General features: G+C 44.5%; 1 protein-coding gene across 6 annotated transcripts in view; it reads right to left on the bottom strand.

The window, feature by feature from the left end:
• FRMD4A (FERM domain containing 4A) overlaps positions 1-27,599 on the bottom strand; it is a 464,351-nt gene that overhangs the window by 293,717 nt on the left and 143,035 nt on the right. For 2 of the 6 annotated variants that reach the window (XM_053406324.1, XM_053406329.1), the window contains exon 1: positions 3,695-3,802. The exons of 3 other annotated variants lie outside the window; for them this stretch is intronic. In XM_053406324.1, coding sequence (XP_053262299.1) covers positions 3,695-3,787 — 93 coding nt within the window. In that variant the 5' untranslated portion in view covers positions 3,788-3,802. Of the gene's footprint in view, positions 1-3,694; positions 3,803-26,464; positions 26,546-27,599 lie in introns of those variants that run through there. One more of the 6 variants, XM_053406325.1, reaches the window with a different exon arrangement.

Below are 27,599 nucleotides of genomic sequence, written 5' to 3' on the forward strand. Positions count from 1 at the left end.
TTTTTCATTGAATTTTTGCTAATATAATGCATGCTGTGTTATTTTCACCAATATATGCAATTTTTGCCACATTGTTCAATTGGAGAACTGCATCACAAAATTTGGAGAAGTGTGAATTTTGAAGAATATGTTTGCTTCCTGTATAGGTTCAAGAAATGTGGATCAGGTAGTTTTTCATTAAATTCCAAATCTGTTGAATTTCTCCCACATCCCTAAATGGCAGAAGCCGTTTCTCCTCAGATGACTTCTGAAACCTCTCCCCTGATCTTTCCTTCTCCTCTTCCTCCTGATAGTGGGAGGAAGTAATCAGCTAATTAATGCTGTCCAGATGGAGGGTCAGTCAGGGACAGTTAAGGCGCTAGTGTTTGTTGTCTCTTTTTAAATGCCATGCAAACATTCGTGAAACTAATGCCAGATGATCCTCTGCCCGCCATCCTCTGTGTGCCATTTATCTCCTTAAGGTTTACTCAGGTAAGCATCTGGCTCAATGGGAAAGGCATTAATGAACACGCCAGAAGAAGGTTCATTCATATAATTGAGAATAGAACATTGCCCGGGCTTTATTCACCTCACTTTGCAATTTCACTAACTTTAAGAAACTTTAACAAAGAACCATGGCAGTTCAAAGGCCATCCTTACCATAACTTCACAAGCCTGGTTTTATTTGGATTTTCTGGCTTCCCAATCTCTAGAGTTTTATTTTAAGATGATATGATGTCATGGACTGGCTGGACACAGAGGCATGGGGGGAGGAAGCAGTTGGGAAAGCCCCAGGGGAAGAAGGCTCAGAGTCCAGGGATTGGTGGTAGGACAACAATGAGTGGTCAGAGGGAGAAGACTGGGAGGAGGGGGAGCTGAAGAGGTAACGGGGCTCAGTGTGCAGAGGAGGGAAACCAAGAGGCAGAAGTGGGGCAAGCTGGTGAAGAAGTCAAGGTGTCTCCCCCTCCCCTAGAAACAGGCCTGTTGGCATAGATGCAGACTATGTAGGAAGGACCTGGAGGAGGAAGAGATTTAGGTAGCTGTGGGAAGGCGGGGATCTTCAGCCTCCACAACTGCCCCAGAGGGGCAAGACCTACCAAGAAGAGTTGCTGTGCTCATTAGGCCAGGCTTATAAATAAAGAGTGAACTTACATACCCCATGTGATTTATTGCTGGTTGGCTCCCTGACACATATGCCATTGGAAGGTGATTGCCACCTTTGCTGGAAACCTTGCTAAATGCACAGAAGCCTTGCTAGAAACACTAAAATAAAAAATCTTTTCTCTCTCTCTCTCCCTAAAATAAGAATTCAAAAACTTCCTTTCGCCTACTAATGTGCTATTTTTTAAAAGAAGGGAATGAAAGAAGCATGTTGTTAGGAAAATGTCCTTTTGATCAGATCCCTTTTAGCCAGATGACTGAGGCTCAAGGTTTTGTCTCCTTGGGAACCCTGCTTAATCAGCTTCATGACATTGATGGTTTCCCTCACAAAGTTACGAGTGTGCAGTGGTGCTCAGCTGCTCTGAGCAAAAGCCATGAAACAACGGCAGGATGTGACAAGCCTGGCAGTTGCTGCACAGCTGCCATGCGTGCAGAGGGCAGCCCCACTGCCCGAGGCTCCTGGATCTTGGATAGGTTAGCACTGTGTTCCAGTCCCAACTCATATGTCTTCTAGGTTTTTGGACAGTTCACAGCATAATTAACCCAAAGCTCTGAATTTACTCACTCCGTTTTTATTAGGTCATTGCCTCTCTTCTGCCCAGCTGTTTCATGGCTGCACACATGTAGAGCTCTCCTTCTTTCATTGTGCTATTTCATTGTGATGCTTGGGTGATATTGAACAGAAACCAATGTGGAGAGGAGCTTGCTAAAACATTGCAGAGATAGCCAGAGAATGGTGGGTGGGAGGGAGGCAAAAGGAGATAAGGCAGCACAAGCACTAGTGTGGTGTGCCTGAGGAGTGGTCCTCAGAGATCAGCATCCACCACTAATGGCATCACCCACAGGGACGTGTGCTGGCCTTGGAGAACCCCTGCCTAGGTGCACTATGAGGACATCTGCCCCCTCTCCACTGCTGCCACCCATATGCAAGCAAGCACCCTCCTCTCAGTTATCATTCAGTAGCAGCAACCAAGTATTATAAAGCCACCACTGCTGAACACAAAGGAGCTGCAACACCTTCAGATTCTGCACAGAATTGAATCATACCGAAGCTGCCTTAACATTGCAGTTTTCCATAAAGCAAATCCTCCTTCCCCAACACTCATATACAGGTGCTCAGGTTGACACTGCCTTCACTTTTTCAAGGAATTGCCTACTTTTCACCTTTCCTTCCCCACATAAAAATCACACAGTGAAAATGAGCCCTGCTCACGCATTTGATACTAATGGACCTGCTAGCTAGGGATTATGGGAGTTGTAATCCAAAAACAGGTGACGACCCAAATTTGGGAAACCCTCCTCTAGATTATACGGAGGAGCATGAGAAGCATGAGTACTCCTCTTTCAGTGTAATTCCATATAGATCAAAAGAAATACCTATCAAAAGATCTGCATATTGAAACAGGTCTCCTCTGCAGGTCCCCAACATGGCTCTTGTGTATAACAAAATACCCCACTACAGCAGTGGTAGTGGGGGGGGGGAGTAGCCAAAAAGTAAAGAAGAGAGCTGTGGCACTTTAAAGATTTGGCAATTTATTATGGCCTAAGCCCACAAAAGCTTGTGCCACGTAATCAGTATGTTAGCCTGAATCATAAGTGCAGACTATGTTTGGCCTTAGGTGCCTAGGCAACCACAAAATTTAAATGAAAGGGCTGCCCCCCCACTCCACTTGGCGGCATGTGCACACCGTGGGGCATGTGTATGTCATGTTGGCACACCCCTGTGATTTCTGCAAGTGACATCGGCACACCACAGGCATGCCAACATCACACAGGTGCATGCGCATGCCCCGGTCACCCGCTGTCACGGGGGCAATGTGGCACGCCTGGCCCGAATATATGAGGATCTACAACTACCCAGTAGCTGGCAACCACTTCCTGAGGACAGTGTAAAGCAACAAGGTGAACTATAGGACATTTCCCAAGTAAACTTGAACTTCAAGCTAAATAATGCACATTGCTTCGTATTTCAGAACCTTTCTAAGTCCTACTTCATACATTGTTTCTAGAATGGAATAATCCTATACATCATCTTGTATCCCAAAGCAGTAGTTACTGCCTTAGAACCTCCAGGAATACAGATTAGCTGCCCTCCCTACCCGTTCTAGCCTTGACTACCACTCTTCATCTTCCTATAGCCCTGCCCAATATCGATCACTTGGCACTGTAAGGGAAATTCCATTAGCGCCAGTTACCATAATAAATCATGGCCAACCGGCACTAATACTGATTACAATTTTAGCTAATCTTCATTAGTGGTTATTAGCATACAGCCACAACCAGTAAATCATAGCTACTGATTTGGCATAAAGACCAGAATAGCCCACATAGGTTTTATGCTACCAAGCCTGCAACTTCCAAGCATTATTACTTATTATTATGTAGTCAGCTTGCTTGGCTGTCTGCATTGCATCACCATATAGAGGCATCACTTGGCTTTGATACCTTATGATAGCCTAAGGTTAAAGCACCATGGGTATAAAGGGGGAGCAGGATATATCCACCGGGGGTGTGTGAGAGAGAGATAATATGTACACAAAAAATAGCTGCTTACCCTTTCTGCACTGTGTCTTCTCAGAGATCCATATGGTATTTTGAAGAGAAATTTTCGGCTCCTGGTTGGTGTCACGGCTGCCTGCACCACCATAGTGCAGTGCAAATCTCTCTCTCTCTCTCTCTCTCTCTCTCTCTCTCTCTCTCTCTCTCTCTCTCTCTCTCTCTGTGTGTGTGTGTGTGTGTGTGTGTACACGTCTGTGTGTGTGAGAGAATGAATGATCAGCCCAAAGAAATTTCCTCTGGGATGACTTAAGGAGTTCCCAGCTTGCAAATAACAAATGGCTCAGTGGGTTGGTTGTTTTCTCCCCGCCAAAAAAGAAACCAAACCCACTAACAAAAAACTTTAGACCATGAGTCAATATGTGGCTTGTTTGAAGTAGAGAGGGGAGGGAGAAGCCCACCCCCTTCACAGCATGCTTCAAGCAGCGTATCTTTAGCTCTGGTTATATTTCTCCCAGCACAAAAAGACTGCTGTGCCACAGAGGTGGAAACATTCTGCTTCTGGGGGGATTGTTCTAAAAATGTCAGCCTCGCTTCTTGTAGCTACAGATGGTAACCAGGTCAGTTGTCTAATCAAAGCTAAATCAGACTTCTTTATACATGCCACCATGTGACTGTAGACCCCTTCTGGTTTGCTCTATAGTCGATCACATGTTCTCCTCCCAAACAATATCTGGTGTATCACCATCTGGTGTGGAGATTAATGTGAAATCCTATGTTCAGATTTTGCTTCCTTCCAGACATGAGAGAGCATAATAGCACACAGAGCAATCAGGCTGGGAACAAAAGAAGTCACCAGCCTGCTCAAGAGCACAGTAAAATGACCCCACCAGGCAAAACACAGCTTAGCAGCCATGTACAGTAGACCACAACCAGCTTGATAAAGACTTGTTTTTTTGCTGCCTGCCTGGCAGTTGCACCAAATCTAGGGGGTGGAGGTGTCTTCTGCACCCTCAATATTTGTTTGAAGGGGGCTCAGCCCCCCCAATACTGAGGGGTCCAGTGCAACATCACAGAAGGTGCAGTGGCCTGCACAGCATTGGGAGACGTGTGTTACACGCATGACATCACACATACACGCCCCGTGCCCCCTCAATCTTGGAGGCAACCCAGTGCCACTGCTGCCTGGGATGTAGTTATGGAGGATTGTCCAGTAACTGGAACGACGCGCTACATGGCTGAAGGGCTACATTCAGGAGCAATGGTGGATCACAGTTCTGTAGGCCTACTACAAAGCCTGAGCATCAGTGAAGAGGTCAGAGGGTTGCAAAATAAATTTACGGCCTCAGATCACTTTGTGAAAGACAGAATGACTCCTGAGAATCACAACGTTTGCCAATCTAAATACCTGGTTTAATGCAGAGCTGGAAAGATTTTTTGGTCAGAAACTAAAAAGCCAACAGGGTGTGGGGGGGGAGGGGGAAATGCAGTAATGTAATATACAAGCACGTTGTTTCTAACAAAGATCTGGCTGGCATAACTGCACACACATTAAAAGGCATTAAAGGAAAAAGCAGCAGCTTGATGTGGGAAATTCCAAATATTAAAACAATCAGCCTTTGTTCATAATTAGTTCCATATGTGCACTGCAAATTGAGTCAGTGTGTGCGTGTGAGAGGGAAGGAGGAAGGGAGGGGAAAGCCAAGCCGGAAAGGATGGAAATGGCTTCAGCATGACTGATTCATATAGATTCATTTAAAAGTCTTGGTATAAGGTTACACTGTTGGCCTTGAAAATGAAAACAGAGATTTCTTGATTTATTTTTTTAAAAAATCTATCTCCTATGACAACTGCCTTCCTTTTTGAAGCACAGCATTCAGGGGCAGATGTTGCTTGCTTCTACAATGGCTGACCTAGGGCGACTTCACAGCATGGAACATAATTTTTTCCCCTGGATTCACATAATTGTATGTTCACAGGTGGAACAGGAAGCAAGACTGTGATTACTCTCTCTTTTTCTGGGACAATGGAGGAACTTTTCCCCACTAGAATCATAGAATCATAGAATCATAGAGTTGGAAGAGACCACAAGGGCCATCGAGTCCAACCCCCTGCAAAGCAGGAAACACCATCAGAGCACTCCTGACATATGGTTGTCAAGCCTCTGCTTAAAGACCTCCAAAGAAGGAGACTCCACCACACTCCTTGGCAGCAAATTCCACTGTCAAACAGCTCTTACTGTCAGGAAGTTCTTCCTAATGTTTAGGTGGAATCTTCTTTCTTGTAGTTTGGATCCATTGCTCCGTGTCCGCTTCTCTGGAGCAGCAGAAAACAACCTTTCTCCCTCCTCTATGTGACATCCTTTTATATATTTGAACATGGCTATCATATCACCCCTTAACCTCCTCTTCTCCAGGCTAAACATGCCCAGCTCCCTTAGCCGTTCCTCATAAGGCATCGTTTCCAGGCCTTTGACCATTTTGGTTGCCCTCCTCTGGACACGTTCCAGTTTGTCAATGTCCTTCTTGAACTGTGGTGCCCAGAACTGGACACAGTACTCCAGGTGAGGTCTGACCAGAGCAGTATACAGTGGCACTATTACTTCCCTTGATCTAGATGCTATACTCCTATTGATGCAGCCCAGAATTGCATTGGCTTTTTTAGCTGCCGCGTCACACTGTTGGCTCATGTCAAGTTTGTGGTCAACCAAGACTCCTAGATCCTTTTCACATGTAGTGCTCTCAAGCCAGGTGTCACCCATCTTGTATTTGTGCCTCTCATTTTTTTTGCCCAAGTGCAATACTTTACATTTCTCCCTGTTAAAATTCATCTTGTTTGTTTTGGCCCAGTTCTCTAATCTGTCAAGGTCGTTTTGAAGTGTGATCCTGTCCTCTGGGGTGTTAGCCACCCCTCCCAGTTTGGTGTCATCTGCAAATTTGATCAGGATGCCCTTGAGTCCATCATCCAAGTCGTTGATAAAGATGTTGAATAAGACCGGGCCCAAGACAGAACCCTGTGGCACCCCACTAGTCACTCTTCTCCAGGATGAAGAGGAACCATTGATGAGCACCCTTTGGGTTCGGTCAGTCAGCCAGTTACAAATCCACTGAGTGGTAGCATAGTCAAGACCGCATTTTACCAGCTTCTTTACAAGAATATCATGGGGCACTTTGTCAAATGCCTTGCTGAAATCAAGGTAGGCTACATCCACTGCGTTCCCTTCATCTACCAGGCTTGTAATTCTGTCAAAAAACGAGATCAGGTTAGTCTGACATGACTTATTTTTCAGAAATCCATGCTGACTATTGGTGATCACAGCATTCCTTTCTAGGTGCTCACAGACTGTTTGCTTAATGATCTGCTCCAGAATCTTCCCTGGTATTGATGTCAGACTGACTGGGCGGTAATTATTTGGGTCCTCTCTTTTCCCCTTTTTGAAAATAGGGACAACATTTGCCATCCTCCAGTCTGCCGGGACTTCGCCTGTTCTCCAGGAATTCTCAAAGATGACTGCCAGTGGTTCTGAGATCACATCTGCCAGTTCTTTTAATACTCTTGGATGCAGTTCATCTGGCCCTGGAGACTTGAATACATCTAAACTAGCCAAGTATTCTTGTACTATCTCCTTAGTTATTCTGGGCTGTGTTTCCTCTGCTGAATCATTTGCTCCAAATTCTTCAGGTCGGGCATTGTTTTCTTTATCGGAGAAGACTGAGGCAAAGAAGGCATTGAGGAGTTCAGCCCTTTCTGTGTCCCCTGTTTGCATTTCACCATCTTCTCCTCTGAGTGACCCCACTGTTTCTTTGTCCTTCCTTTTGCTACGAACATACCCATAGAAGCCTTTTTTGTTGCTTTTAACCTCTCTAGCAAGCCTGAGTTCATTCTGTGCTTTAGCTTTTCTGACTTTGTGTCTACACGTCCTGGCTATTTGTTTGAATTCCTCTTTGGTGGTTTCCCCCCTTTTCCATTTTTTGTACACATCCTTTTTTAATCTTAACTCAGTTAAAAGTTCTTTAAATAGCCACCCTGGCTTCTTTAGGCACCTTCCATGTTTCCGTCTCATTGGTATTGCCTGAAGTTGTGCTTTTACTATCTCCCTCTTAACAAACTCCCAGCCATCATGAACTCCCTTTCCTTTTAGTATTACTGTCCATGGGATCTCACCCAGCACTTCCCTAAGTTTTATGAAGTCGGCTTTCTTAAAGTCAAGAAATTGAGTCCTAGTATGCTTGGCTGCTCCTTTCCGCTGGATAGTAAATTTCAGAAGAGCATGATCACTCGCGTCTAATGATCCTTCCACTTCTACCCCACTAACCAGGTCATCAACATTGGTTAGGACCAGATCTAAAATGGCTGTTCCTCTTGTTGCTTCTCCCACTTTCTGGACAATGAAGTTGTCTGCAAGGCCAGTGAGGAATCTGTTTGACCTTATGCTCTTGGCTGAGTTTGACATCCAACAAATATCCGGGTAATTGAAGTCCCCCATTACTACTATCTCCCTTCCTTTTGCATGCTTGGCCATCTGTTCCAGGAAGGCATCATCTATGTCCTCCGTTTGGCTTGGGGATCTATAGTAAACTCCCACAATGAGGTCACTGTTATTCTTCTCTCCCTTAATTTTGACCCAAATGCTCTCACTTTGGCTTTGAGGTTCTAAATCTTGGATCTCTTCACTAACATGACAATAACTCTGATCTAGCTTGAAAACAGGGACGCGGGTGGCGCTGTGGGTAAAAGCCTCAGCGCCTAGGGCTTGCCGATCGAAAGGTCGGCGGTTCGAATCCCCGCGGCGGGGTGCGCTCCCGTTGCTCGGTCCCAGCGCCTGCCAACCTAGCAGTTCGAAAGCACCCCCAGGTGCAAGTAGATAAATAGGGACCGCTTACTGGCGGGAAGGTAAACGGCGTTTCCGTGTGCTGCGCTGGCTCGCCGGAGCAGCTTTGTCACGCTGGCCACGTGACCCGGAAGTGTCTCCGGACAGCGCTGGCCCCCGGCCTCTTGAGTGAGATGGGCGCACAACCCCAGAGTCTGTCAAGACTGACCCGTACGGGCAGGGGTACCTTTACCTTTACCTTTAGCTTGAAAACTGCAAATATAATGAACGACTAGTCCCTTCCCCAGTTCCATACAAGTCATGGAATAAGTTAAATCAGCCAGACTGCATTGCAAGTTGCTTCTGGTCCACTCAATTTCACTCTTAAATGAAATTCATTCATTTATTTTTAAGAGCAACATGAGCACAACCAGGGCTTTTTTCCAGCCAGAACTCTCAGGCAGGTACCATTGCCATTCTAAGAGAATGAGGGAGGCATACGTGGTGAGTTCTGGTACCTCTTTTTCTAGAAAAAATAGCACTGACTGCAACCATTCTTTGACATAAGTGCAGCTCTAAAGCGCTCTGGTCCTGGGATCATGGAATTAACCACTAGGCACCCGTGACAGTTGCATAAAACTCTAAACATCTGCTCATATTAAGTTTTAACAATGCTGACTATTTTAAATGAATGGATGTACTTCAGCACAGTGCATTAAACTGTTTTAATTTTGAAACCCTTTTTTGTCTTTAACTGAAAACAAGGGTCTCCGGATCCCAGCTCTACCACTAAAATGAGGCAACCCCCCTTCTGTAGACCCCAAATAACCCCCACGGGTTATCTTACAGTTTTTGCGTGAGATAAAACTTTGATACTCAGGTAGAAGTTGAACAAACAAGAAAGGATTAATTATACAGAGTAAAGTTGGTAAAACAAATGATTTGTTGGGAGATGAAGTTCTTAATAAATCTAGTGAGTGTTTCAGGCTTCTAAACAAGGTAGTAAACATGGAGCTTCTTTTCAACTTCAACAGCTTATTTTCAGTTAATACCCTTCAGTTCAATGTTACAGGTTTCCAGCCTAGATGGTCGGTGCTCAGCTTCTCTCCCCTTATTTCACTTCAGTTCCTTCACTTAGTGGTTGTGTAGGTGTTTCAGCTTAACACTTTGGCTCCTAAACAAGGGGGGGACTTTCCGTCAGTTTCCCAACCTTTCCTCACTCCCACTCCTGAGGTACTTCCACCCCAGGGGATCCCCACACCCCTCTTAACTGGTCTGGGAGCTTCTCTGTCTAGAGCAGGCATAGGCAAACTCAGTGGCCCTCCAGATGTTTTGGGACTATAATTCCCACCATCCCTGACCACTGGTCTTGTTAGCTAGGGATCATGGGAGTTGTAGTCCCAAAACATCTGGAGGGCCGAGTTTGCCTATGCCTGGTCTAGAGGATCCCTCCCCTCCTGACTGACAGGAGACCCAAGGAGACTTTATCCTCACAGACTCTATTTCTCCTTGTTCAAATTCAGCCTTCCCTTTCCTCCTGTCTGAATACTCTCCCAAGATACTACACTCGGTCTTTGTATCTAAGCTCAGAGACTCCTTTCTATAACTGTGGATATTCTGCTCCTCAGAGTGGATGTTCCACACACGGACCAGAACCAACTCTGCAACTCCACCTCCTGTTCTTTCCCTTAGACTATCGGCTTCTTTCTGCTTTTATTCTCCCTGGCTCCACCCCCTTCTGACTAGGCTGTCTTGGCAGCCAATCAGAGAGAGGCACCAGCTCTCTGGTGGAATTCTGTGGCACTGCACCCCCAGGCTCTGGTCTGGCTCAGCTGTCTGTCACAATGAACTTCAGAAGCATTTGTGCTACTTGTACAATGAATGGACCCCAGCAGAAAGTGTCACTCAGAATAGTATATTGGAAGGTGGCCCTCCTGAACCCCACCAAGCCTACTGAGGTCCCCCCAACCCAGTAGATCCAAATGGATTTCGAAGTGCCTTGATTTCTTAAGACATGGCAGCTATAACCCATTCCTATACAGTGGTACCTTGGTATCGAATGGCTTGGCTCCCGAAGAAATCAGCTCCTGAACACCACAAACCTGGAAGTAAGTGTTCCGGTTTGTGATTTTTTTTCAGAAGTAGAACGTCGGATGCGGCTTCTGCTTGAGTGCAGGAAGCTCCTGCAGCCAATCGGAAGTTGTGCCTTGGTTTTCGAATGGTTTCAGTAAGCGAACGGACTCCTGGAACAGTTTAAGTTCGAGAACCAAGGTACCACTGTACTGGGGGAACACTGGATTGGGAAATTAACTGAATGATAATAACTGCAAGAAGCACTTTATTTAAAATAAAATAAATATGCCCTGAAAGTTAATGCTTTGGAAAGCTGAGCACTCAAACAGAAGCTATGTTGCAAAGGTTCTGCTACTTTGTGTGAAACAACTGCTGCCTCTCCTTTTGGGATGAAAAGTTTAAGGCCGGAGATGGACAAAAGCTCTTGCTATAATAGAGAAATCTGTTGCATCCATTGTTGCTTCAGTATACAGACACGTTTCCTTTGCCCCACATTTCTTTTGTCTCTGCCCTAAATGATTTTGCATGTTTTTAAAATGACCGAAAATTCCTGACCTGACAATGGGCAAGAGTGCTTCTCTTACTCCACCTATAGCTGTCTGGAAAAGCAATTGCTTGTCTCAATCCAGAATGGAGTTTGGGTGTAGCCCTTCACTTCTTGGCAGATTGGAGAGGAAGAAATTCAAAGGGATGTGAACGATCACTTCTAATTCATCTTTTCTATTCAATTTCAAAAGCAAGGGGGACAACAGACTTACAGAGTAACACAACTTTGGACTAATAGACAGAGAAAAGCCTGTCTCTCATATTCATTTGCATTGTCCATCACCCACCCACCCATGTGCAGACCTGCCAGTTGCAGTCTATTCATCCAAATGGTGCCACTATAGCACTCTCCAAGAGCCACGGATTCCGTGCCTGCAGTGCAGGGTAAATGCATGCCCAGCAATAAATGAAAGTTTTCTTGTGTGTTTTTTAAACAGCCTCTTGCCCTAGACAAGAGTGACTGTGATTGCCAGGCTATCTGGCTGCTGCCTGGTCTGCTTGCTCTTTGCTTGGATCTATCACCTTCCCAGAACTTTTCCTAACTGTACCTCTAATTGCTGAAAGCATGAATTTTTGCTTGCTGTAAATCATTAGTGTTGGTTGAGAAAGACCTGAAGTGTGGAGTTTCATATAAACAGCTGCTTGCAGGAAGTCATTTGTATGGGCAATAATGACTTTTATTAGTCCTGCAAAACCCATCAATGAGACAGAGTATATTTCAGTGTCATTTACAGACTCATTCCCATTAACAATTTATGCATCTACAGTCCATTTCTCTCTCTTTCTTCTAAGAACTCAAAGCAGCAAACACTTCAGAGGTCTGGTGCCCAAATGCTCATTGCCATCTATCTCCATTTGACTATATGAAACCCTCTCTTCTTGGACCTTGCAGCATATCCAGGCTTTGATGTATTCTGGAAGTTAATTAAAGAATAACATTGGATGCAGGACTAGGAAAGTCAGTGTCCCTGTTGTTGCAGCGAATAGACAGGTAAATCTTTAGTTCTAGGTTTGCATTGTGACAGAGGGAAAATTGTTGTTACTTCAAAAAATTTGATTGAATGGGTGGAACTCATAGGCCATGCTTGATAGTAATTGTGTGAGGGGAGAACGAGTGAACAGGGCTCAGAATTGACCAGTGCATCATCCCTGGGGAACCATATGCCTTAATTTCTTGGGGGCTCGTTCATTCATACTTCCCAAAAGGAAGTACTGTGGTAATGCCCAGGAGAGCCAGAATTATTCGCTCTGAGAGGCACCAAGGAGTCTGTGATCCATCCATCTGAGTGTGGAGGCAGAGATGCCTCTTCAGGGTTCAGCGGATGAGATGCAAGCTCAGGTGCCACTGAATTCATATGAGAAGTGTTGGGGTTGGAGCCAGCTCTCCTCTTGGGGCTTCTGTTGTAGGAGGACTCTGCATCTGAGGATTCCTGGTCCAAGACAAGTGAATTCCTCAATATGGGACCATTATTTCAGTCCCTATCCAGAGGCTTGGGAACCAGGCAGAACCATTTTGGAGATGTGGTCCACGGCCTGCCAGGTGGCTATTTCTACACGAAAACTTCTGGTTGAATTTAATATCTTGAAAGATTGGAGCTAATTGGGAACTGAAGGGATGCTGCCTCCTGATCTCATCACTCTGAATAGTAAGAATTCCCAGAGTTTACAAATCAGCTGTTTTCCCAGTAGATGTTATTGTTGTTAGCAGCCTTGGGCATTTTTCATGTAAAGATGGATATAAATGTAACTAACATGCTAAGGGCAGGATTCAGACTAGCAGTCCCACTCGTGGAAGCCCATGCAAGAGCCTCTGCATGTGCAGCAGACCTCCGCTCCCCTCCTTCCCCTCTGTGCTCCATGTGCTGCTGGAATTGTCTCAATGGGGTTTGGGGGGAGGGCGATCGTTCTGTCTGGCAGGCTGAAAAGCTTTGGCTGAAGGAAGGATTGTCACGGTGCTGCTTTGAATTCCTTCACAAAGAAAATGATGCAGAGTTGCATGCATCATATGTAACAGGAGAAATAACTGGGAGTTAACTTTTCCTTCTGTTTCACTCATACGCTGAATTTTGTAAATGCGCCTCATCTGATGAATTTTTTGAATCTGTTTAACCATGATCTAAAGGAAGATAAGACTTTGATCACTCCTCAGTGCTTGTGCTTCAGTGAATGTGATTAAATGAATCTGACACGTGGGAGCCTATTTACAGGAAATATTTGTCAAAGTATCATTGCATGGGGTTTTCTCCCATCATAAATTATTTTATTAGAATTAGAGAGCCTTGCAAAATTCCTGTAATTTTTTGGCATGTGTAGTTTCACTTGCTCAGTCCTGGTCTCTCTACAAGCATCACTAGAACAGAAAAATAAATTGCAGTTTATGGTGTGCCCCCAAAACCTCTTATCATTCCACAATCTCCTTAAATATTTATGAGACACCCTTAAGTTTGTTCACTATATAGATATATAAATAAAAGAGTGAATGCTGTCAGTGCAGAAAATAGTTTGGATTTTCTATTTTCCCACATGCCTCTGAGGAGCAGCCATTAATCAGAGAGGGAAGTTGTTTGACACAGCTGCCTTTGAGACACGCTGCTCTGATATCACCAGGGGAACAAGGAAGTGTCCTTTGGCCTGGAACACTTACATAAACAAAAAGGATTCTGTAGCGGATATAATTTCTCATGTCATGATCAGCTCTTAGGGCTGCAGGAAATGGATCTCACTCTGGCACTTGTATTAGCTCAGTATTTTAGGCTACTGCCTATATGTTTTTGCAAGGGCCATATCCTGAAAGCTACTGGACAAAATGCCGGTAGCAGAGCAAAGGGGCCAAAGGTTGCCACCGCCCACTAACCTTGCTGCTGCCGCTCAGCACCAACAATTTCCAGCACAGAGAAAGGGGCCAAAAGCCCCCAATCTTCTATTTTGTGTCCATTTAGTGCAAATGTCATAGACCAAATGGAGCAAACAGCACGCAGACCTAGTGGTGGGAGGAAAAAATCCTTAAAGAAGAGACACGGGGGAATGATTAATGGACTTCAATGTCTGTACACTAATGCGCAAAGCATGGGAAATAAACAAGATGAGCTTGAGCTCTTGGTACAGCAAACTAAATATGACATAATAGGCATCACTGAAACCTGGTGGGATAAGTCCCACGATTGGAATGTAATAATGGAGGGATACAATCTATTTCAGAGAAACAGACCAGACAAGAAAGGAGGAGGAGTGGCGTTATATGTCAGGGATGTGTATACCTGTGAAGAGATCCAAGATTTAGAACCTCAAAGCCAAAGTGAGAGCATTTGGGTCAAAATTAAGGGAGAGAAGAATAACAGTGACCTCATTGTGGGAGTTTACTATAGATCCCCAAGCCAAACGGAGGACATAGATGATGCCTTCCTGGAACAGATGGCCAAGCATGCAAAAGGAAGGGAGATAGTAGTAATGGGGGACTTCAATTACCCGGATATTTGTTGGATGTCAAACTCAGCCAAGAGCATAAGGTCAAACAGATTCCTCACTGGCCTTGCAGACAACTTCATTGTCCAGAAAGTGGGAGAAGCAACAAGAGGAACAGCCATTTTAGATCTGGTCCTAACCAATGTTGATGACCTGGTTAGTGGGGTAGAAGTGGAAGGATCATTAGACGCGAGTGATCATGCTCTTCTGAAATTTACTATCCAGCGGAAAGGAGCAGCCAAGCATACTAGGACTCAATTTCTTGACTTTAAGAAAGCCGACTTCATAAAACTTAGGGAAGTGCTGGGTGAGATCCCATGGACAGTAATACTAAAAGGAAAGGGAGTTCATGATGGCTGGGAGTTTGTTAAGAGGGAGATAGTAAAAGCACAACTTCAGGCAATACCAATGAGACGGAAACATGGAAGGTGCCTAAAGAAGCCAGGGTGGCTATTTAAAGAACTTTTAACTGAGTTAAGATTAAAAAAGGATGTGTACAAAAAATGGAAAAGGGGGGAAACCACCAAAGAGGAATTCAAACAAATAGCCAGGACGTGTAGACACAAAGTCAGAAAAGCTAAAGCACAGAATGAACTCAGGCTTGCTAGAGAGGTTAAAAGCAACAAAAAAGGCTTCTATGGGTATGTTCGTAGCAAAAGGAAGGACAAAGAAACAGTGGGGTCACTCAGAGGAGAAGATGGTGAAATGCAAACAGGGGACACAGAAAGGGCTGAACTCCTCAATGCCTTCTTTGCCTCAGTCTTCTCCGATAAAGAAAACAATGCCCGACCTGAAGAATTTGGAGCAAATGATTCAGCAGAGGAAACACAGCCCAGAATAACTAAGGAGATAGTACAAGAATACTTGGCTAGTTTAGATGTATTCAAGTCTCCAGGGCCAGATGAACTGCATCCAAGAGTATTAAAAGAACTGGCAGATGTGATCTCAGAACCACTGGCAGTCATCTTTGAGAATTCCTGGAGAACAGGCGAAGTCCCGGCAGACTGGAGGATGGCAAATGTTGTCCCTATTTTCAAAAAGGGGAAAAGAGAGGACCCAAATAATTACCGCCCAGTCAGTCTGACATCAATACCAGGGAAGATTCTGGAGCAGATCATTAAGCAAACAGTCTGTGAGCACCTAGAAAGGAATGCTGTGATCACCAATAGTCAGCATGGATTTCTGAAAAATAAGTCATGTCAGACTAACCTGATCTCGTTTTTTGACAGAATTACAAGCCTGGTAGATGAAGGGAACGCAGTGGATGTAGCCTACCTTGATTTCAGCAAGGCATTTGACAAAGTGCCCCATGATATTCTTGTAAAGAAGCTGGTAAAATGCGGTCTTGACTATGCTACCACTCAGTGGATTTGTAACTGGCTGACTGACCGAACCCAAAGGGTGCTCATCAATGGTTCCTCTTCATCCTGGAGAAGAGTGACTAGTGGGGTGCCACAGGGTTCTGTCTTGGGCCCGGTCTTATTCAACATCTTTATCAACGACTTGGATGATGGACTCAAGGGCATCCTGATCAAATTTGCAGATGACACCAAACTGGGAGGGGTGGCTAACACCCCAGAGGACAGGATCACACTTCAAAACGACCTTGACAGATTAGAGAACTGGGCCAAAACAAACAAGATGAATTTTAACAGGGAGAAATGTAAAGTATTGCACTTGGGCAAAAAAAATGAGAGGCACAAATACAAGATGGGTGACACCTGGCTTGAGAGCACTACATGTGAAAAGGATCTAGGAGTCTTGGTTGACCACAAACTTGACATGAGCCAACAGTGTGACGCGGCAGCTAAAAAAGCCAATGCAATTCTGGGCTGCATCAATAGGAGTATAGCATCTAGATCAAGGGAAGTAATAGTACCACTGTATTCTGCTCTGGTCAGACCTCACCTGGAGTACTGTGTCCAGTTCTGGGCACCACAGTTCAAGAAGGACACTGACAAACTGGAACGTGTCCAGAGGAGGGCAACCAAAATGGTCAAAGGCCTGGAAACGATGCCTTATGAGGAACGGCTAAGGGAGCTGGGCATGTTTAGCCTGGAGAAGAGGAGGTTAAGGGGTGATATGATAGCCATGTTCAAATATATAAAAGGATGTCACATAGAGGAGGGAGAAAGGTTGTTTTCTGTTGCTCCAGAGAAGCGGACACAGAGCAATGGATCCAAACTACAAGAAAGAAGATTCCACCTAAACATTAGGAAGAACTTCCTGACAGTAAGAGGTGTTTGACAGTGGAATTTGCTGCCAAGGAGTGTGGTGGAGTCTCCTTCTTTGGAGGTCTTTAAGCAGAGGCTTGACAACCATATGTCAGGAGTGCTCTGATGGTGTTTCCTGCTTGGCAGGGGGTTGGACTCGATGGCCCTTGTGGTCTCTTCCAACTCTATGATTCTATGAATTCCTCTTTACAATTCTGTTAGCCACTGTGAGCAGACTAGGAAGGTCCACCTGGTGCCAACTTTGTCATTCTTCTGGTGATAGGCAAATATTATTATTATTATTATTCCTGTGCATTAGGGAGCACCAAAGATTGGATGTTTTACATTTTGTTGTGTTGTTGTAAATGACTTCAGGGCTTTTTGTTTTTGGAAGCTAAACAAAAATCCAATAAACCGAACCTAGTGGAAAGCAATATTAAATAAATATGGACTTTAAATCTTGTTTAACTCGACCTCATTGCATCAAAACGTTAATGCTTAGCCTTTACATGGAGCTTTAGCATATTCAAAGCATGTCAGCTGCATCATCAGTGCATCCTTACAACAATCCTGTAAGGTAGGTCATTATAATCACATATGGCAGATGCAAAGTCAAGAGATCAACGCCTTCTGCTTGCTGCATCCCACCCACCAGCTCAAGCTTAAATAGTTGAATCCAGGGATCTTAAGGCTGGAGAACACACATTTTAGGACTTGATTTGGGTACAACCTTTCACAGCCCAAGCCTGGCTCTGACCATTTTAAGCATGAGAGACCAGCCAGGAATCTGTGAGCTTACTCTTAGCACAGTTCAACCCAGATGAGCTCACCCCTCTTGCAGAGAAATAAAAAAATATTGGTTATTTCACAGAAGCCAAGGGTATCCGTTAGGCTATTACATTATGTATGATTTGTGACTGTACAAAGTACCAACTAGCTCCCCTTTGTTCCATTAGCAAGTCCCAGCAGCTCTGCCAAACTGAGCAATCTATTGCTTCCCATATAGGTTAATGGATCACTTTACATTTTGATAATGTCTTATATTACTGCATGTTTCATTAAGACTGATGTCATGTTCTCAACACCAATGATCAGTTGGGGCTGCGAGGATGCTTAGCAATTATAGCAGGTAAGAAGGCAGATTGGATTCTTCCATGCTTTCTAGAAAAGTCCATTATCACCTCTTCTTTTTTTGCAATCCCTTTCTACTCAGGAATGTAAATTTTGGTAATCTGTACTAATAGATTGTGTTTAGTGAAGCAACAATGCAAATTCAGGAATTATTACATCAACAAAAAACAACAACAAAGAACAAATATTATCACACTACTGATTTTTGGTGCTGTCTACATACCTCCAACTGAAATGCCAGAGATTTTCTTGGACAGTTCTGGTTATCCTCAGTGGATGTTACTAGAAAACTGCTGAAGTGCTGTCTTTGTCTTCCAGATCAGAGCTGTGTTCAACAGTGCATTTTAATTTTGTTTAGGGACAGATTAATTCCAGGGCTGGCATCAGCACCTGGCATCTTGGGCAGCTGTGATGGCACCACCAGCCTGGCAGGGCTCAGTGGTGATGCCTACACACCCACCCACACCCGTCCCAGAGCTTTGAGCAGTGTCAGCCGGCTTGATCTAGACATCCTTTTAATTTTCCACAGTGCTCTTGGCCTACAGTTGCTCTGGCTTCCCTTATTCTTTTGAATCTAGCAAGCGGCTTTCAAAGAAGTCAAACACTAGACAAGTTGTGTAGCTCTGGCAGTACTTCATTTCCCAAATTCAGCATTTAAAAGCCCTGCAAGCCAACTAACTTTCTTTTCAGAGTTCAAAGGACCCCCACCCCATTTTAACGCTTTAGCCCATCTATGAGTCTTTGGCTGTGGTTTGGCCACTCCTGCTCAATTCTCTGTTCAACAAGCTCTGAGGACAGCTAAGTGAGGACAACTAATTAGGTCGTGTCGCATCTGATGCTTCCCTTTTTATCTCATTTCACAGAAGCCACAAAGCCTTCTAGTGTCCTTTCGGAATAAAAGGGAGGAAAGGGCCAATAGGGCAACCGCTGCTTTGGAGATAGCATGGTACCAATGCTGTAACAAGAACATTATGTCCTCAGAGAAAGCTGCTGATAATGTGAGAATGGCAAAAGAAAAAAAAGCGGAGGGAAGCATAACCATACAAATTGTTGGTGGCGGCAGCAGCAGGGCGGGGGGAGTACTAGAACTATCACAGGACATCTCCATACTTGGATCCAGCTGCAGAAAGTCAACTTGCCCTGCACATGGCTGCTCAAAACACAACTTCATGGGTATACCTCCATGTCACAAGTTGCTTGTGGGAAAGCAGCTTGCCACAATGTTCCTCTTTTCTCACTCTTTGTGGGACAAAAACAGCTAAGGTGGTTTGGAGAGCCATTTCGCATGCACAAGACTTGCTACATACACCTTCCGTCACACAACTGTGCTTTAATCAGCTTCTTCCATGCAGCAGATCACACGTTAATGAAAGCTGCAGGGGCAAAACCAGGCTTTCTTTCCCCCAGGGGTCAAAGACAGAGTTTAGCACACACCCTGCGCATCTGCGCACAGACACACAGCTCACAACATTTGTTCGTAAAGGGCATCAAAGTAGAAAATATATTATTTGAATTCAATGCTTTATTTTTAAACAATATTTTAATTGATTTCCAGCATAATTTACCCAACAAAATATCCAGCGTAACTTATAACAAGTAAAGTATGCATTTTTTATGTTCTTAGGAGGGGTTGCCTCAGGGCTCCATCCTCTCTCCCATGCTTTTTAACATCTATATGAAGCTGCTGGGAGAGATCATCAGGGGTTTGGGCTGGGTGTTCATCAGTATGCGGATGATACCCAGCTCTATCTCTCTTTTAAATCAGAACCAGTGAAGGCGGTGAAGGTCCAGTGTGAGTGTCTGAGGCTGTTGGATGGATGGTGGCTAACAGATTGAGGCTGAATCCTGACAAGACAGAAGTACTGTTCTTGGGGGACAGGGGGCGGGCAGGTGTGAGGGACTCCCTAGTCCTGAATGGGGTAACTGTACCCCTGAAGGACCAGGTGCGCAGCCTAGGAGTAATTTTGGACTCACAGCTGTCCATGGAGGAGCAGGTCAATTCTGTGTCCAGGGCAGCTGTCTGCCAGCTCCATCTAGTACGCAGGATGAGACCCTCCCTGCTCACGGAATGTCTTGCCAGAGTGGTCCATGCTCTAGTTATCTCCGGCTTGGACTACCGTAATGCGCTCTATGTGGGGCTACCTTTGAAGGTGACTCGGAAACTGCAATTAATCCAGAATGCGACAGCTAGACTAGTGACTGGGAGTGGCGGCCAAGACCATATAACACCGGTCCTGAGAGACCTACATTGGTTCCCAGCACATTTCTGAGCACAATTCAAAGTGTTGGTGCTGAGCTTTAAAGCTCTAAATAGTCTCAGCCCAGTAGACCTGAAGGAGCATCTCCACCCCCATCATTCAGCCCGGACACTGAGGTCCAGTGCGGAGGGCCTTCTGGCGGTTCCCTCACTGTGAGAAGTGAGGTTACAGGGAACCAGGCAGAGGGCCTGTGGAACGCCCTCCCACCAGATGTCAAGGAAATAAACAACTATCTTACTTTTAGAAGACATCTGAAGGCAGCCCTGTTTAGGGAAGTTTTTAATGTTTAATGCTGTATTGTGTTTTTAATATTCGGTTGGGAGCTGCCCAGAGTGGGCGGGGTGTAAATATTATATTATATTATATTATATTATATTATATTATATTATATTATATTATATCAACTTATAGCATTATGATTATTTGCTGCAGGTAACTGTGAGATAAATAAACTACTGTTATATATTAAAGGCCGGATCCAAATTAACTAAAGACATGGGGGTGGGAATAAGAACACAAAAGAATAATATATATGTTGCACCAGCAAGCTAATAAAGCTTCACGCCAGGCAGATATTCCTGTTGACCTCAGACGTTAAGTTGCTTCCATTATTACCATTGGCATACTGTATAAAATCCCACCGCACGGCACAAAAATCCAAAGGCTGTGCCTTGCCCCGAATGCAAAGCTTTGTAGAAGCAATAATCACCTAACATACAGGAACACTAAACCCAGGATTTCTCTCTCACACAGTTGCAAAACCAGACCAAGGAGCCCTTCTTCTGCTTCCTGGGGAAAGGGAAGGAGGATCGCTCACCTAGGAGCAGGAAGGCTGGGTGTGCAAGCCAACGCCTGAAGCCCAGACAAGCTGGGAGCCTCAATGGCACCCCTTGGAGGCTTCAGCCAGGGCAAAAACCCTGGCTAGTCCTCTGCTAGCTATGGAAATAATTAATGCTGAAAATTAATGCTGAAGGCCTTGCATGTCCTTGACTGAGAGTTTCACTCCCCACTCTTGATATTTAAGGCCTGTAGGATTATTAATTTTTGCTCAAATATTCTTTATTTATATCACAATCTTCACCTTATACCAAATACCAGTTGTCTTCCGTCTTTATAAACCTAGGCTCCCCTGCTGCCACATTGGACTAAATATATCCACATTTCTTAGTTCTCTTCTCACTCCTTTTTCTCCTTTTGCCCCTCTCACTCTTGCTCTCTTTCTCAACTTAAAGTTTCAAAACAGAAAATGGTAGCAACCTTCTTTTGCTGAGGGTGCAACCTCACAGGGATTAATAGTGACTGAACAAAGACTAGCCCCTCGTACCTGAACTAAGCCAAACCATTGGCCCACCCAGGCCAATCCCGAAACTCTTAGAGGCAGTATTTCTCAAGGAAAGAGCTCTTCCAGCTTTACAATATATTATTCTTTAACTAGAAACAAATGGAATAAAGTTTGAAGTGTCATTTCCACTCACCATATATGATCAGCCATTGGGGATAGTGCCTATATAACTTGTTGGCTCTCTTATGTTGTGCCAGAGTTTTATCAAGTATGTGATCAATCAGGCTTCTGGAGCTTTCTGGATTCTGCAGCTGAATCTTATTTACATTTATGCAATCTCATTATCATTGTTGCTCAGTGTAAATCCATCCATATGATTTACGTTCTTGTAAAGAGAACAAAACAAAAATGTCAAGTGTGCAGCCCCCTCTAGGACTGCTGGGATATTAAGGCCCCAGAATTCTATTTTACAATGATTTGCAAGCATATGCCCCAGACCTGGAACAAAGGAGGACACAAGAGCATTGAATATGACAATGCATCATCTCACTTTTAAAGCAATAACACTGACACAGATCAAGATGAATGGGAAGGAAGGTTCTGGGGGACAATTCCCAGGTGAGTCCTGTTACCTGAAACAATATTCACCGGCAGTTCATTTCAGTTGAATGGCCAGATGCTAATCTGAATATTAGTTTTCATGCTGATGGCAAAATACTTAGTAATCTACTAATGACCTTAAATGAAAATACACTTTGCATTCCCCTGTTGCTTCATACTGAATTTAGTGTTAGCTGCTGCTTAAAAATTAAAAATAAAAATGTATGTTTGCATACACAAAGGGATGAAGCAATATGGGGCCCTATTGTGTGTCCTTTGCAAAAGAACACACAGAGACATCACAAGCAGGGACTGACAACAAAATATACTCAAGGTGATACAATGCAGGCAGAATGTGTTTTAAAGGATCATATTGGCAAAACGAGAAGGGAGACTGGGAGAGAGAGAAAGGGGTTGTGGCTGAAAAAGCCCTAGGGGCCAGGGGCATCAGGTGGCTGGGGGCTGCAGACCTGTTAAAAGACCTGGTAATTGGGAGCCAGACCAGGAGATGTTCTGTTAATCCTTGTTCTTCCACAGCAGGGGGGCCAGCTAAACTGAGAGCAGCTTCGCAGAGCTGGCTGATTTGCCTGCCATGCAATAGCTGGTGATGGTGCTTTGGTCTCTTGGGTCCAATTTAGAACCATAGAGTTGGAAGGGATCCCCAAGGGTCATCTAGTCTGACACCCTGCAAGGCAGGAATCTCAGCAAAAGCATCCCTGGCAGATGGTCATCCAACCTCTGCTTAAAAACCTCCAAGGACTGAGGGAGACCGTTCCAACTGAAGCGCAGGCAAAGCATGGCTAGGTCAGGCGCAGCACACCACACCACTGGCCATGGGCTCCATGATCATTAAGAAGAGACCCTTATAAGGATGCAGATCTCTCCAGAGTATTAACTCTAAAAGGTTGGCAGAAGCTGGGACAGAGCAATGGGAGCTCACTCCGTGGCGCGGATTCGAACCACTGACCTTCCAATCAGCAGGCCCAAGAGGCTCAGTGGTTTAGACCACAGCACCACCCATGTCCCAATGATTTGGCTGAAAGATCCTTGGGATGCAGTTGCTTTTCTTGAGGACCTGGTGCTGAATTAGCCTCCCTTATCCTCTGCTTGCATGTAAGTAAAATAAATATCACAATATAACATACATCTCCAGAGCACTCCTACAGAGGAAACTAAATAATGCAGTACTTACTCTCCCTTAAACATCTTACCACTTAGGAAAGCAGGAAATGCTTACCAAATATTTACTAAGTTCCTATTAAAGGTAAAGGTACCCTTCCCGTTCGGGCCAGTCTTGCCAGACTCTAGGGTTGTGCGCTCATCTCACTCTATAGGCCGGGAGCTAGCGCTGTCCGCAGACACTTCCGGGTCACGTGGCCAGCGTGACAAGCTGCATCTGGCGAGCCAGCGCAGCACACGCAAACGCCGTTTACCTTCCCACCAGTAAGAGGTCCCTATTTATCTACTTGCACCTGGGGGTGCTTTCGAACTGCTAGGTTGGCAGGCGCTGGGACCGAGCAACGGGAGCGGACCCCACTGCGGGGATTTGAACCGCTGACCATGCGATCGGCAAGTCCTAGGCGCTGAGGTTTTACCCACAGCGCCACCCGCGTCCCTATTAGGTATATATAATTCTATATACACATTAATTGCAACATAACACATCACATATGGCTCTCAGAGCAGAATAAATACTCATTGCTTGGACAGGCACAGGGCAGATGGGAACTAGAAAACAGCAAGCTCAATGGATATGCAACCCCATTTTAGAGATGTTTTAGGACTATGGGAACTTCAAAGGGTAGATGGAGCTCTCCTATTCCAAAAGGTCCATTAATATCAGTGGAAGAAGCAGAACTCTGTGTGTACATTTCATTCATTGCACAGTTTCGGTCCCCCCCCCATTGAAATTAATATTTGAGCATCTGCATATGTGCCTCAAAGCACAAGCAGGGCACCTCTTGCTGTGCTCATGGAGGCTCCTCTTCCCGCTGCCCAAAGTTGCCATTACAGCATGTGTGCTCCAATATGAACCTCCTTGTGTGCTTATTTCATGGACTGGGGCCTTCCTCTGAAGGCTCAGAAGTCAGTTACAAGGAGCAACATACTTTTCCTGCAGTTATTCCTTTGAGCACCTGCGGTCTCTGCCTAAGGAAACGGCTTCTCTCCTGGCATAGGGGGGCAGAGAAAGCATTTCTATTCCACAAAGTCTTCCACAGAAGGTAGGATAGCTGCTGTTTCTGCCTCAGGACATATGTGTGTGCTTGCTTTAACTGGTTTTGTGGTTGAACAGTGAATCTGAGTATTTGTTTTAATAGGGATGTCTCAACAGATTGCACACTTTCATGACATTTTATTGTTTGATTGACTGAATGGTGGAGAACAAATAATGATTCGACAAACCTGAGAGCTCCTTGGAAGGGGTGGAAGAGAGGTTAGCCATTGCCAGTCATTGTGCATGTGGTGCAACAACCCTTAGACTAGGCATTTTGCCTGTGTGTCCTTATTTATACATACCATTTGCTGATTACATTTGCACAAGAAAATATGAACTCACTGCAACACATCAGTAAAAGTAATAATAAATGCATTTGGCATCAGTGATCACATAGAGCTGGTGTGCAGCAACTCCCTACCCAATTGGGCATATCATCTATGCAACATGAACAAGTTAAGCATCAGATCATCATCTTCCCTCAAATTGTTTGTCTTTCTACAAAGTCTTCAGCTTAACACCTTAATTCTCATCCCCAAATGAAGCAAAGCCTCAGGACAGGTAAGTGCTTTGGTCCATTTGTTAACTCGCTCCTCTCCCCACTGCTTAGTGCTCTTGCCCCCTTGTCACCCCCCCATGGCAAAACTTAGATTGCAAGCTCGTTTGGCAGATGCTTTTCATTTTCAAAATTCTGTAGGGCACAGTGCACACGAACAACAGTAAATGTGCAAATAAAGAAATAAAGAAAGAAATCTCGTTGCCTGCAAGCCCTGTCTCAAGTGGTCAGTCTCACAGATTTCAAAAGAGGTAACAGAACTGACTCTGTATATTCCCTGCTGCTTCCTTGAAAGTTACAGGGCAAGCCTAGCAAGCAACAGGCTCCATGTGGACGCTGGACCACACACTGTTTTCTGGATAATAGCAAAGAGGGTGAAGCAGAAAAAGTGACAGAGTACAAAACTCTGGAAAGCCACTTGGAGGATGTGTGGAAGAAGTTGGGCTTGAAGAGGGATTTGCAGATGGCCAAAGATCAAAATAGAGCAAGTGAAGCTGTTGCACAAAGGGGTGGCATCGGAGACTGGAAGAAGGGTATTATTTGATAGACAGGAGGAAAGGCCTGTGAAGGGAGGTGAGTTATGATATAGGGTTTGACACAAGAATGAGTAGAGCCTTGTAGGTAAGGAACAGAAGCCACTGTAGAAGATAGCAGGGAAAAGACTGCAACTGAAACATGAGAGGTGATAAAATCACTTGTAATACAAGCAAGTTATCGTTTTTTTAACGTTTAAAATATATATACTTGAAGGAGTCTAGACTAGTTTCTGATCCCAAACACCTAGGAATAAATCTAGATTACCTCTCTTGATTGTCAGACATAGTGATCTCAGATAAAGTCTGGTTTAAACAAAAATGAAAAAGCCATGTATAGAAAGAGAGGGGGGGGAGATAGTAGATAAAATTTATATCCCCCCCCTTCCTCCCAAAGGAGCCCAGGGCAGCAAACAACAAGAGATAAAACAATTAAAACATCTTTAAAACATCTTAAAACAAATTCTAATACAGATGCAGACTGGGAAAGAGCTAAACTTAAAAGGCTTCTTGAAATATACATCTCAACATATCTGGGGCATTTTCCCTCTCTTTCTTTTAAGATCCAACAAGCCACAACATATTTCTCAATGCTAGAGGCAAGGATGATGCAAGTTTACTAGATGTCTCAAGCAACCCCCCTCTCAATCAAATCAAACACATTTTACATCAAAGGACACCTCTTTTAAGTCTCTTAAATAACCCTAAGCTTGAGAAAATCGCAGTTCACAGAAGTGAAAGAACGTAATAATAGTTCTATACTAACAGAGGAAAGCCACCACAATGCTATTTATCTTGCAAAGCCGGCTGGATCTCAAATGGTTGTAACACTATCAGTGTAGCTTTCAATAAGGTTTGCTACTACAGTATATTAGAGTAATTTTTCCCAGTTGTGTATGCATCACTGAAATTAAACAATTGTACTCTGCAAAATTACCGGTAATGCAAAGCATATCTTGCCTCCCCTTCACGCTCTGCTAGTTCACATATTTCTGCTGAAAGCACAACAACACTATTTCTTCATAGACATATGTTGCTGGACACGCAGCTTGTCAAGGACTTTAAAAGGGTTCCTACTACATGCCAAATTCTCCTGCTTTTAAAATGATCAGCATATTACTTTGGAACTGAAAACCAGGCTTTACTTACAAACACATCCATTAGCAGATGCTCCAACGTGGCTTCAATGTCTTCTAGCTTGGCAGCTAAAGTCATCATGAAGGCAACTGCTAGCTCAGATCCAGCAACCTGAAGAATCCCACCAATTCGCAGTTGGTCCAGTGGACCAGCTCCCTGAACTGTACACAGCTTGTCCGTTTACACAACAAGACTTTCCCTGTTCATCACCTAAACCTCGCAGTGTTGACTGGAGGATGACTATTACTCCATCTAGAAGGGAAGGCACAAACTGGAGGCAAAGACTACTGCCTTTCTCCTCAAATAACTGCACAGTCTGAGGAATTGCCTGGCATTTGGGAAACCACAACAGAGGGAGCTTTCGTGAGAGAAATCCTCATGCACACAGGGGCATTGGAGAGAGGAAGTACAATAAAGTGCCTTTAACTGTGACTGATATTTATAGGAGGACAAGATTTTTTTTTACACCATTCCATTTCTCTGTTCATTTCTGACCTTTCAACAAATGGCTCAACACACTGGAGTCTATTGAAATATAGGGGCAGCAGGTCTCTCAGAGCCTGCCTGTGACCAACGCCAGGCCAGTTCACACAGCCGCCCCCATCAATAGCTCTTTGTCAAAGGCCTATCAGACTCTGCACTGTCTGCTGTGGACAGAAGAGAGCACAGACATGAAAGAAACAGGGAACCAAAGTTGCGCTGGGACATTAATTTTTTCCTAGAAATATTTTTAGCTCCTGTTGCTGCTTGAGAAAAAATAATGTAAAGGACAAAGTTAAAGGGGAGAAGGGGAGGGGGGGTGGGGAAGTTGCCTCTTCCCCTTCTGCAACATCTAGTTCATATCCCAAATGTAATTTGAGTCTGCGCTTCTCCACGCTCAGTACCAAAAATGTGGAGCGGGGAGCAAGGAAAGGCACACTATAATGATGATGTGAGGTTCTGATGTACTGCACATAATGATCTTCTGAGATGCTCTGGATCATCAACATGGTCATCAACATGTTGAAGGGTAATCAACATGGGGCTACTACTGTATTTGCGGGAGACCTGAATTCTTTAGAACATGCAATTTTCAAGCCCAGAGCAACATGATGAGTTTGGTAGAGGGAAGCATAACTTCAGGAACTCAAGGTGGCATGAGAAACCT

This window comes from Podarcis raffonei, chromosome 10 (genome assembly GCF_027172205.1).
Source record: "Podarcis raffonei isolate rPodRaf1 chromosome 10, rPodRaf1.pri, whole genome shotgun sequence".
NCBI lineage: Eukaryota > Metazoa > Chordata > Lepidosauria > Squamata > Lacertidae > Podarcis > Podarcis raffonei.